The sequence below is a fragment of the Vollenhovia emeryi genome, unplaced genomic scaffold, assembly GCF_000949405.1.
Source record: "Vollenhovia emeryi isolate VEMERY1.0 unplaced genomic scaffold, V.emery_V1.0 DF939126.1, whole genome shotgun sequence".
NCBI classification, from domain to species: domain Eukaryota; kingdom Metazoa; phylum Arthropoda; class Insecta; order Hymenoptera; family Formicidae; genus Vollenhovia; species Vollenhovia emeryi.
This window is the reverse complement of record NW_011967240.1, coordinates 525,861-539,052: the sequence shown is the minus strand read 5'-3', so window position 1 is coordinate 539,052 and position 13,192 is coordinate 525,861. Positions and strand designations below refer to the sequence as shown.

Genomic DNA, 13,192 nt, shown 5'->3' with positions numbered 1-13,192 from the left:
CGCGGGCGCAGAATCGTGCGGGCTCGGTGGATCATGGTGTCGTTCGACGTGTCGTTGAGCAGCGCATCGGGCCGCATCGTCCGCGAGGATGTAAATAAAGCGCCGCTTAGCTGACCAGCCCGCCGTGCGTGAAGGGCAATCACGTCGCTGCCGCGGCCGCGAGGACTCGCAATATGCGCGCAGCCGAATGCGCGACGACAGCCGGCCCGTCGAGCGATCACCAAAGGTGCGTAGAACGAAGCCCGAACGTGGGCCCCGCGACGCGGCGCACGTCGCCCCGAGGGACACCTGCGTGTCCTCCCGCCTGCCCTGCCCCGCGCCCCGTCCGGCGGTCGGAGACACGTCGACGTCGTCGGCCCGCGACTGCGATCTCGAGCCACGCACGCACGCACGCATGACGCACGCTCCCATTCACGCGCGCCACTCTGCGTAGAGGCATGCATATGCATACGCATCAGTAGTGCGATAGTTTGTTTTGCATTGTTTTGCGCGCTCGGAGCGGCAGGCGGGCGATAATGTTGATAGTTTCGGCACCCAGGACGAGTCGTCGGCGAGAGCAGATCCCGTCTCTTTTGTGGAGCGTTAGAGGCTCGCATGAATAGAGGTGAATTGAATGGCGAGCGGGGTGGCGGCGGGGAGCGATTTGTTTTTTCGAACGAGACGACGTAACAGGAAAAAAAAGTGCAGCCCGTGTTGCGTAACGTCTTTTTGTTCTCTCGCGGCGCGGAACGCTTGCCTTGTAATTGTTATTACAGGTCTGCGGAGCTGGTTTCCACTGCGATCGTAATTGACAATTTTGTCGTGGAGATACGTTTGTAGATTCGTATCTTGAGTTATATCTTTAATTCCCTCTCAAACTCTTGTATCTCGAGTGTTATATCTCGTAATTGCACTCCTGCGGCGAATCGTTTGGCCGTTATATCTCAATCAGCTTCTTATCTTGATAAGCTATCTCGCAGATTTATTTGTCGCCCGTGAAAGAATTAAAATTGCTCCTCTTAGCAAAACATATGTTATATCAATATTTCTCGTATAGATATTACTAAAGTTGAATCTATTAAAAATATATGTGAATTTTGGAAAAGATTCAACTGAAACGTTTGAAAATTTACTTGAATTTTCTTTTTCTTTGTTTTTTTTGTGACGTAGCAACTGAAACGTTTCAAAATTCACTTGGATTTGCTTTTTCTTTGTTTTTTTATGACTTAGCAAACGTTACTCATCGCGAATTGTTAACTTATTGTCCATGACGTTGATGAATGTTGCTTAAATAACTTTGGAAACGATTCTTAACTGATACATTTCAATTGACTTGATTTTCCTAATCTGTTTCTTTTGCTTTGTTTTCTTTGTTACGTAGCAAACGTTACTCATCGCAAGTTGTTAATTTATTATTCATCGCGATGACGAATATCATTTGTTCAAATAAAGACAAGATTAAAACGACCTTGGTAAGACAATTCTCCGTTAGGAAAGACAATAATTATCTTTTAATTTACAGATAAGAAAATCGTCTAACATGTACTGAACTATTTTTTAAACGTATTGACAGTTGACGAAATTAAGATCTGATTTGACACGATTATTTCTATATACATTAGTTTTTCTTACAAATATATTATATGAGACTTTATGATTTTTCCTAGGAAACATTATCGTTAAAAATGAAAATTGTATGTGCATAATTAATCGGAATATATTGTTTGTATGTGTATATTGTCAACTTTTTGTAGTATTGTATTATTATTAGTTTATAAAGCATTGTTTTCTTTGTAAGCCGAGCTTCTGTTCTTTTGTTCCGATCAGAATATTAAGTCTTAAGAACTTCAGCTCCATTCCGGAATAATCTGGTTTATTTTTACTTGCTTATCTCTAAACTGTACTGTATTTTCCTTTGTATTCTTTGCCTATTCTGCCATTACGAGTGATAAACCCTAGCATTTAATAGGCGTACAGGAGGCAGCTGATAAGCTGCCAGAAAAATCTGAATGCTACACTTGTCTTGCATTATCTACGCATGACTTATGCTAAGTGTACACCGTAATTATCTCGAGAGATAAGTGTCATTGGAGATAATTGTGTATACTTAACGTATGGCGGCGGCTGTACAAATTCTGTATCTAATTTCAAAGTTGTCAATTCATCGGCCGATAATAGATTGTTATTTTTTGCAGATGAACGTCCCACTGTACGGCGTTCTCGGAGCTGCCGTTACTCTGCTTGCTTACATCCTCGGCATAGGAACAATTGTAAAACTTTTCATCTGCTTGCTTGCGTTAATTTTAGGGTAAGAAAGCCCAACTAGAAGCAGAATATATCGCACGTAAAACGTACACACACGAGGATATCGACAAGTATTAAATTATGACGAATACTTGTGATAAATTTATAAGAATAATGTAAGAATATGTTCTTCTCCTCTGTTGCAGAACATTGATCTGTATATATAGAACGTATTCACCGAATCTCGACGATGTGATTAAGTCTGAAAGGGAAGATTTAACTAAGAAGACTGAAAAGTTCCGGCAGGTGAGTGGAAATTTCGAAACTGTTCGCCGTTCGCTTGCAACTTGCCGTGTAATAATTCATTCGACGTGTTGTGTTTACAGTATATACTAGATCTGTCTAGAGAGAGGATGACATTTACATTAGATAGGAGAATAACTGGTAGCCGTATCATTGATGAATCCCTGCAAGTACATATTTATAGAACAATATTTGTAGAAGAGTGTCGAATTGTCTGCTGATTGTTGGGCGTAATGTGTTCGTTGCTGTTTTTAGGAAATTTTGGATTTCTTGATCAGAGATTATGTGGAGCCGTGGTACAGCGTTGTTACGGACGATGAGGAATTTATCTATTCCGTTCGAGATACTGCCCAAAAAATCGCCATCAACGTAGCAAATCGGTGTGTGGAAACGTCTTTCATTAATATTTACTTAATTGTATTAAAATCGAAATAGCTTGTGCATTAATTTACTTCAGCCTCATTTTATATTCATTGAAGACTCCGTATCTGTGCAAGCATATATTTACTATGCTTATTAACGCTTTGAAAACCTCATTAACTCTTTCGCTACGACACGCTTGAAATTAAAAGCGTTCATTGTATACGGCACGAGACAATTAGCGCGATACAAAAGGTATTAGCGACGCAACGTTGATTAATTTTTTTATTCTCTACAAACTCGATGGAGTAAAAGTAGTTTAGTATAGCGGTTGAAAATATTTTTTAACATAACGTGACTTTACATTCTTTGCAGATGGATTCATTTTTCAAAATTATATATGCCTTTCGTAAATAATTTTTTTAGAGAACACAGTGTGAAAGGATTAAAGTTCTAAAGTCTTAAATAATATTCACTGAGGAGTCAAAAATGAGCCTTCTAATTTATTATTGATTAAAGTTCTGTTGTTTAATATCGATGTACAAAACAGGGTCAAGAGCGTCGATTGGATACCCTACTTGACGACGCGACTCGTTGATGATGCGGCCTCACACGTCAGGCTGTATCGACAAGCAAGCGCGAAGATGAAGCAATTACGATCGAGCAGGGTCCAGAAAGGTAGTGCTAGCTCAAGCACTTCGGGCGGGACTCCGAAGAAGACACCCACTCATCGGCGAAATAAGAGCGAGACCGATGTGTCCTGGTACTCGCAGTCGAAATTTTATACACCCAATCTGTCGTCGCTCACCGAGCCAATTGAATCTTCTGGCGACGAGAAGGAGGACGAGTCGTTGGAAAAGATATTCTTCGATCTCGAGGTGCAGATGGAAAGTAATCTGATATGCAGGGACCTGGTGTGCACGAACGACACCCAGGAGTTAGAATTCCTGGGCGAGATATCCGAAATCCTGTTGTACCTGGTGCTACCCAAGGCAGACTTCGATTGTTTGACCGTAAGGTTTATCTTACGGGAATTGTTAGTGAACGTTATAATCAGACCGTTGTTGGATCTTTTCTCCGATCCTGATTATATTAATCAGGCGTGTATATGGCTGGTGAGTACGACATTGATGCTTTGATATTTCCGATGACAAATTTTGTAGATATAAATTTAAGACTCTTGTTTAATAAGTTTAATTAAAGAGTTTATTTCCAAATTTACTTAAAAATAGTTTGGCTACATTTCTGCTGTTTATTTCGACGTTTCATCATGTGCTGATGAGAATAGTGCTAATACTTCCGTCCGAACGGTATGTAACTCCGACTTTTTTGTTTCAGTGTACTAAGGATGGTGGTTTACCAAGTGATATCTTTTTAACAGTAATTAGAATAACGGACAATTTAGACGAATTAATGGCAACAAAAAATATACTTTGTAAAGAAATAGCACACCTGCGCTCAAAGGACTCTGGCGGAGATGACGATCTGTCAGTGAAACAGCAGCTCAACAGCTTGGTTTACGTGAAGAAAATTCTGGAGACGAGAATCATCGGTATGCAGGAGGGCTTGGAAACGGAAACGGACGTTATCGGTGCTCAACCAGAGTGGAACAGGCTGCTTATACCAGGCCAGAAGCTAGTTAATTTACCACTAGATGAGTTACTGAAGAACAACATCGCGCTCAGTTACTTCATCGATTATATGACCTCCATAAATGCAGAAGCGTACCTGTTCTTTTACCTGAATATCTATGGATGGAGAGTCTCGGCCGAGCAACAGATATCGGATATCGAATTACAAAAGATTCAGAGTACTCAATCTGGCACAGGTACCGTCGGTACTAAACGCAAGAACGCGGATCTGGATAATCTGAAGGAGGCAGCCACGAAGATCTATCAGCAGTACCTCAGCGACAAGGCATCGCCCAAGCTGCAGCTGGACGATACGCTGGTAAAGGGCTTGCTTACGAGAACAAGGATTGAGCCGGTGAAGGAAACATGGTTCGACGAGCTGCGAAATTGTTGCTACGAGAAGCTGCAAAGTGAGGACAGATTCCTGCCTGGCTTCAAAAGATCAGTGGCTTATGTGAGACTGCTCGCTGAGCTGGATCTGCTGAAAGATCCGGTCTCCGAGGATGACGCAAAATCCTTGGACAGCATAAGCTTGTCGAGCACAAACAACGAATTGGACACTTTGGAGGAATTGTCTGAAACGTGCAAAACCGACGACGCAAAGCTCGTAGCGAAGGAGGGCGCTAAGAAATCGAATTCCTCGACGAGTTTAACGAGCATAGGAGAGGCGAACGAAAGAAGCTCTGATGAAGTTGATGCAGACGTGAGTAATTTCAAAGGTGTGAAAAACGCGCGCGTAGTGGGATCCACCGCGGAGATCGAGCAAATTGATGAGAAGAAGGACGTTTCGTTTTATGTGGAAACCAATGCGGACCAGTTCGTCAAGTTTGACGAGAACAACTACGATCGAAACGCGATCAAGAAGTTGCAGCAGGGTCGCTTCGAGATCACCGCCACGATCATAGAAACCGGCATCGTCAGCGATCGCGGAAAAACGTACGGCATATACGCGGTGGCGGTCACGAAGAATTACGATTCGGGCTACAAGGAAAAGTGGCACATCTACAGACGATACTCCGACTTTTATGATTTGCACCAGAAGATCAAGGAAAAGTATTACGATCTAGCGAAAATACCTTTCCCCGCGAAGAAGGCCTTCCATAATATGGAGCGCACGGTGTTGGAGAGACGGATGTTGATGTTGAACGCGTGGTTGTGCCAATTGACGAAACCCGCGATCATGGACGGTCACATGGGATTGCAGAATCTGTTGCTGGCCTTCTTGGAACAAGGAGATTACGATAAGGGAGTCACTGGCGGGCAGATCTCGAGAACGGTAAATATCAGTAGTCTGCTTATTTATAATGTGTAAATTTTTACCGAATCAAATTTTTATTTGAAAGTAAAATTAATCACGATATAAGAAAGTTCTAAATAAAAGAGATATTCTAAGCTTTGTAGAGAAAAACTAACTGTGCAAATACTTGCTTTATACAGATAGATACTTTAATGAATCCCTTGAAGACATCCATGAAAAGTGTCACCCAGGCGGTTAAAACAATGCCGGACAACATGCTGAGTACGGTGGACGGCGTAATGGACAATCTGAGCAAATTTTTCGGCAATCCTAAGAAGACGAGTATATTTTATGAGAATACTAAAGTTAGCGCTGGTCTCGATACAGAGGTACTTTTGCTGAAATATCACGCGTTCGCGATACTGCGTATCTCTAGAGGTGTCGAGTAGGTCAGTTGAATCATTCGATTCGTATCTTTTACAGACCGACGACAATATCCCGTTGCGAATTATGCTCCTGTTAATGGACGAGATTTTCGATCTGAAAGTGCGAAATCAATGGCTGAGACGGCGAATTATAACGCTGCTGCGCCAAATCATTCGTACGATGTTCGGGGACATAGTGAATAGAAGGATAGTGGAGTATGTATCGTTCATGACCAGCCCGTCGAAGGTTGCTGGATATTTGCGCTTATTCAAGTAAGTAAATGGTGTTGATCAAGCGTAACATTTCACACACACACACACATATAAAATTGACACTCACATCAAAAGTCATTTTTTATACAAAACAATTTGTATAATTTCGTCATTTTAATTGTTCTTTGTCGCGATTATAACTATTTTATTCCTATGCAGTATTTAATCTTAATGCCCTAAACAAGGGCTAAGTGAATTTTAATGACGTGTTGCAGGAACAGTTTCTGGCCGAATGGCGTGAAGGCCGAGAGTAAACCGCCGCGAGATACGGAGATGAAGAACAGAACGCGAGTGGCAGCTAAGATAGCTTTGCTTTCGTGTCTCTCGGATGAATTGAAACATATCATAGGCAGCGAGACGACGAGGCGCGGCTTGCTGAGGGTATTCGAGCTGTTTCAGCGGCCCGTACTAAACAGAAGACTGTTGTACGTGCTGCTGGAAGGTGTCGTAGAAACACTATTCCCGCAGAATAATCTAGTGACAATTTTCAGAAAGCTCTATTCGGTATCGCCAAGAGTGAGAAATAAGAGTAATAAAACGAAGTCCTGATGGAAGAATAGGACAGACTGATATCCGAATGCAATGGTGTGAGAGCGACTATGCGGTCAAAAAAGTCCACAAGATTTAAAGCTTCGACTTCATTATCAATCTTCAATAAAATGCATCTCTTCTCTTTGGGTAGCTTAGAGATTTATGATATTAAGAAAATACTCGTGCAAAGTGTCCAACATAAAGAAACATATTTAAGATATATCTGTGCCTTTAACCCATTGAGCTCTTATTCTATCTTATTTATTTTCTTTACAAAATATTTAAAATTGGTAAAATACTATTTTTTTTATAGGTGTATAAATATTCGATTATTTTTCTCTTTTATAAAAAAATAGCAATTATAGTGTGTGTCTAGTAGCGATCATGACGCAATGAAATATGCGCTGTTCTCAATAAGCCAAAGATCCGGGTTCAAATTCTCTAAAAAATTATCGGTTTTTATTCGATCGCCCCTCTCGATGAGATTAGGCAATTGACCGAGAGTATCTTGCCACCAACATCTCTATAATCTCCTCGCTAGTATAAGAGGAGAGAGTAGACAGTCTCTTCAACACGGGTAATCAGAGAGGAACTTTTAGATCTGGGTAACGTTGGGGACCGTCCTAGACCCCACCCGCTACACCTTGATTATTTAATTATTACCAGGATTGGAAAGTAACTCGTTACTTGTAACGAAGTTACAGTTACAGTTACTTTTTTTGTAACTCTCACTTCGTTACTTTGTCTCCATTTGTAACTTAACTCAGTTACATGTTTTCGATAACTAGTAACTAATGGTTACTTTATATATTTTTTTTAAACCTCCACAGATTGCATCAGGCCTTGCACTTATGCATAAACGCCTTTATCAGCGCTTTACTATTCAAATGCAGATTTGACATTTTTATTTTCATTGCAAGAAAGTAATTGCAACGATTCGTTACTTTTTAAGTATTTGTAACTGTAATGCGTTATTTTTCAGAATTGGTAACTTGTAACTGTAACTAGTTACATTTAGCGAAGAAGCTGTAACTAGATACTTTGATAAAGTAACTTTTCCAACTCTGATTATTACAACTAATGTCTATAATTGTAACGTGTACTTAATACAAGTGAGTTTAATAGACTGTAACAAGTATTCAGATTTTACTGTTTCTGAAAACAAAGTGCTGAATACAGAGCTCAATAGGCTAAGGAGTCGTCAATCGTTTCGCTTATTAAGATATTATTGGATATTTAGTCTCTTGAAACAGCCCTTTAAGCTGCAGTATGTTATGCCATTGCATCGGACACCCGTCGCGCCTACAGCTTTCGACAGGGAACAAAACGAAAGTCATACGCTTTCATATTTTAACGATTTGTATGTTCAACGATGCGCACGTCGGAAAAGTTACATCCTGTTGATTTTCCTCGTTAGTTAATTAACGCCGAAGAACTTTTCGGAATATTTCCAATATATGGGACAAAGATATCCGGAATATTGAAAATTTTTGAAAAGAGATTTTACAAACGCAAACGTAGGAAATAAACAAATTATCTCGAGAACAAAAGATAAGATAATATCCTCTAGATCTTAGAAAGATAAAAATGATATTGGCAGATTAAAAATTAAGATATTAAAAGCAAGCGTTTGAAGTGTTAGCTTGCTTACTTAGCTTCGTTCTCTCTCGTTAGGCCACTTATGTATAAGTAGATTGTTTCTTACGTAATATACAATAATGATAAGACTTCTACCCTTGCTAAACGGGATAAAAGAAATTTCCTCGAAATAAACTATAAACTCAACGAATAACTGACTACGCGACTAGAGAGGTAGACAGTGTCGAACTTTTCCAGCGTGTGCAACTATTCTAAGTGATCTAGTGGCCAAATAGTACGATGTACGAATTTCAATATCGTAACCGAGCCTACAGCTCGGGCTGCTACTCTCGTCGTATAAATGTAGGGTAATATAAAACGAAACTCACGAATTCCTTGTGATTACCTCGTAGGTGAATGCAATAAGGTCGATGGAAACATTCCACTTGCATTTTAAGCTACAACGGCTAGTTAGTTAATTATCCTTTTTACAACTATCCTCAAAACTGCAACGTACTACGTAGACGTAAACGGAACACTTTACATCACGATTTACTTAAGTTCTAGACCAAGTGACGCGAAGGATGCAATCAATTTAGATAATTTTTCCGCCGATATTATACTTAATTACTTATATTGGATTACACTTGGAAGTTTCTTTGTGCCATTAGATCGAGCAGTACCTATTTATTTATTAGCGAAAAATCAACGGCAGTCTCGATGGCGCCATTCAGACACTTCTGGGAATTTATAGGACTACTTTCCCCTCGTTAAAGATGCGAAACGCAGTTGTATAAAATTGTTGTACATTACTCCATCACGTACGTCTGTATACAAAGTTATTTCTATCTCATGTTAAAACGCCATACACTTATCACGTTTACTTATTAAAGGAACTATTTATAACTTGGGTAGTTCCTGGTTTCACTCCTAAACGCATCCCCACATGCCAAAAGTATGCGACAAGAAATAGAAAAGTAGTATATATTTTTCTAGATAAATATTACCCCCTCGATATAAGAATATGTGTAAAATTACCCTTGACAGTTTGATTTTAACATAATTTCTTTTTTTTTATCAGAGAGATCATTGTATTCTTATCTTAATCGCGTGTATTATACAATAAAATTGTGTCCTCGGGAGAATTAGGAAAATTTGTTTTGGAAAAGTCATTGACAAAATTAGCGTAAGTAGAGCTATTAAAAATTACTTTGGAAAAGCTGCAAGAATTAAAGTCAAAGTCTTTTCAGGTTTTTAAAAGAATATTGATGAGACACCGCTCTTGCACAGATTTCCTGAACTTTTTCGACTCAAGTTGCAGCGATCATTGAGCTGTTTATCGATGCTAAGAGTGAGTTTGAACCAAGTGAGCTTAGTTAAACATAGAGCCACCGATTCAAGCGGACTCGATTGTTCGCTCGTCGAGCGCGCGCGGGCCCCCGTTTTGTCGTCGACTAAGAAGCGAAAGCGAAGAATGGACGAGGGTGTGCGAAAACAAAAGAAGTTTATTACCGAGCTCGCCGTAGAAGCACGCAGGAGGTGGGGGAGTGGAAGGGGGGCTGCCGCCACGAAGATGGGAGAGGTAGAAAGGGATGCTCGGGAAAGAAAGGCCGTACATGGGGGGCGATCAGTGGTTCCGCCACGGGCAACCCCCGTCGTACTTTGTACCGCTTCTCTCTTAACTAGAACTTGATGAGCCAGCGTAGTCTCTTTCAATGTGACGCACGGAAATGGAAAACGCTCAAAGCGTCTTCCCACTTAATAAGCTTGTCACAAGAAATCTCGCAACGGTAAGAAATTGTAGCCTTTTGGGACAGTGACAAGAATCGGGAAGACAATAATTTTTCTTTTGCACGAGTCTTTTATTTATCAGAGTAATAAAAGTAAGTCGAATACACCAGTATCAAACTACGTGGATTAAGATCCTAAATATTACATTTCCAAATTTCTGCGCGTCTTCATCGGGGACATTTTACTGGAGTACAAAATAGCGTTGCAGGGGAGGAGGTTGAAGAAGCGACGAAGCGTCGAAAGTACAAGGGACGGAGGGAGAGGGAATAAGCGGGCGACGAGGGCTTGGTGCGGCGTAACGAGGAGGGGTACGCGGAGAAGGGGACGAGGGTAGCAAAAGAGAAGGTAGGGTGAGTGAGGGGGGAGGAGGGGCAGAAGGAAAGCGAGAATACGGGCCATTGTGCGAAAAGAATCGGGTACCGTGCGCGTATGCGTTTTTCAGAAGGGGGTTCGCCCGTGACGCGACGCGGCCCCCGGGCTCTCCGTCAGAAAGAAAGGGGGGAGGGGGCGAAAAGAGAGAGACGTAAAAGGGGAAAGTAGCGGGCATACGTGAGCGACTACTGCACGCAGCCCTCGCTTGCTCCAACGAAAGAAAATCGATATGCATGATTCACGCACGCGAGAGCGTGCCGAAGAGGGTTGGAGGGGGGCAAGCGGGGCGCTCTTGCTAGGGGAGCGGAAGGATGGAGAGAGAGAGAGAGAGAGGGAGAGAGGGGCCAAAAGAAAGTCGTATGACGGAGGGAGAGAAGGACGGGACGGACAGGAGGAGGGGGAGGTGAGGGGGAACGGACCACGCTGCTCTCCGTCGCAGCGCGCACTTCTCTTCCCTCTGCCGGCCTCGTGTTCTCGAAACGAAATGGGGGGACGTGCCTCCGGGTGTACGACAGTAGTACGCACACCGCGCCCGGACACACGCGTAATTCTATACACGCGCGCCCGCGCGCGCGTGACGGGGAGGGGTATACCCCGCGATGCTACCCCCTCGGTCACTCGATCAGTCGTGTCCGAGGTACCCGCGTTGTCGCGTTAACATTTGCGCCTCGCGTCGCGTCGCCTCGCGTCGCGTCGCCGCCGGAGGCCGAGGAGGACACGCGGCGGCGGCGCGCCACTTCCGGTTAACCGAGTTTTCACCCCCTCCCCCCGCCTCTCGAATAGGGGAAACCGTTGTGTATCGGTGGTGAGTTACGCCGTCGCGCGCGCCAGACGCGGAAAAACGTCCTACGCAGCGGGAATCATCTTCGACAGATGCGTCATTTCGCGAATGTACAAATTTCGATTCGCACAGACTGCTCCTTCGCGCTCGCGTTTCCACAAATTCGAAAGTGTACTTTCGCGGAGCAGAGACTTCGACACGTGATGATGAATTATCGTGCGTGACGTCTGAAAAAAATCGGAAGTGTCCACGGAATACTTGAAAACTTAAGAATACCTTTTTAAACCACATTTAAAATCTCTACTGTTTTCTTTTATAATTTTACTCACTCTCCTGCGCGCAACTTTTAATCTTTTACATTAACTGTTGGATGATCGAGCCTGGCCTCGAATTGAGCTTCTGTTGAATAAACTTTACGCTTATTCACTTATTTTGCTCATCGAAATCAATATTATCAATTATATAACGTCGACGATCACAGCTGCGCTTTGATCTGTGCGAGGCAATATTAGATCGTGATCAAAAGTATTGAAATCAGAGTTTATCTTATATATTTCTAACTTTTTCGTATTAAAAATAATACGTGCAATTAGGGAACGTTCGGAAGCGCTTTGCGCGAAACTGGAGCTTTCGACGTTCGACGCGCAACGACCTCCGTCCAGTCAGGTCTTCGTGATTACAGCGAATCTGGAACGAAGGCTCGTCGGAACTGCGACGAAACAATTTGGAGAACAAAGTATCCGCCGCCAACGCGGCTGCGCGCTTTCCCGCCACGAGGTGTAGTAAAGGGTGCAAGAATGAATGGAGCGGGAGGGTGAATCAGCCAGCGTATGTCGTTCGCGTTGCGAAACACGCGTCGCTTTCAATGAGAACGATCAAGCGCCCATTTTTAAATATTTTTCGCCTCGAACTGTCTCGATCCGTTTCCTTCGAAGGTCCTTTAATTGCAATAAAAATTGTCGCCAGTAGTCTTTACGCTTACCATGAAAAATTAAAATCAAACAGAAAGCTTTCACGTAAAAAGATAATTTAAGTCGACGAATACTTTTAAATCAAGATTTTGGTCGTCTCGGTCTCGGCAACTCCTCGGCGATACTAAAAATAACTACGAAAATGAACGTGTAACAAATATTAGTAGATAAAAAAGGGGCACCAAGGTTCAACGATTTCGAAATTAAATATTGAAAATGTTCGTATCGCAATTGAATTTACGAGTCGTGGCTCACATCTCCTGGGAATCCGCAGCGGTCGCAAGAGGGTTGATACGCGTCGTCGTTTACAGGATGAGCCTTCGATTGCGTAAGGGCAATCGATTTGGCGGATTTGCGCAATCGTTGTGCTCTCTCGAACCCCGCGGCGTGAGTTATAGGCGTTGTAATAGGATTACGTAAGGGACGCGTGCAGATCGATTACGTGTAAACAGCGACGAACTTTTTCACTCGGAGGATCGGTATGACTCAGAATGCGCGCGCGCGAAAAACAATGCGTATGCAACGCGCGCGGAATGTGCGTGACGCATCCTAGACGCTTGCGAGATGAAAGTGCGTCTCTGCCACTTTCTTTCATCCACGAACACTCTTTCCCGTCCACGGTTGAGCTCTTCTCGGCCAAATTTTGCCATAGACAGAGTGACAATGTAAAAAAAAATCATAAATTCTCAGGCCCAATTTTTCATTTGCTGGTTAAC

The 13,192-nt window shown here is 42.5% G+C and overlaps 1 protein-coding gene across 1 annotated transcript; it reads left to right on the top strand.

The window, feature by feature from the left end:
• LOC105568965 (sorting nexin-13-like) lies at positions 1-7,905 on the top strand. Its single transcript, XM_012025052.1, has 10 exons — positions 1-226; positions 2,175-2,287; positions 2,430-2,529; positions 2,610-2,696; positions 2,782-2,906; positions 3,437-4,001; positions 4,225-5,793; positions 5,955-6,143; positions 6,238-6,452; positions 6,668-7,905. The coding sequence occupies exons 1-10, from the start codon at positions 188-190 to the stop codon at positions 6,999-7,001; spliced, it is 3,336 nt and encodes a 1,111-aa protein (XP_011880442.1). The 5' UTR covers positions 1-187; the 3' UTR covers positions 7,002-7,905.
• Positions 7,906-13,192: the final 5,287 nt, after the last annotated feature.

Bases quoted from the DNA above. Each gene is read 5' to 3' on its own strand.
- LOC105568965 (XM_012025052.1), top strand. From the start codon at position 188: ATGCGCGACGACAGCCGGCCCGTCGAGCGATCACCAAAG. The intron at 227-2,174 runs GTGCGTAGAACG...TATTTTTTGCAG, and splicing joins CCGTCGAGCGATCACCAAAG to ATGAACGTCCCACTGTACGG. The intron at 2,907-3,436 runs GTGTGTGGAAAC...TGTACAAAACAG, and splicing joins GCCATCAACGTAGCAAATCG to GGTCAAGAGCGTCGATTGGA.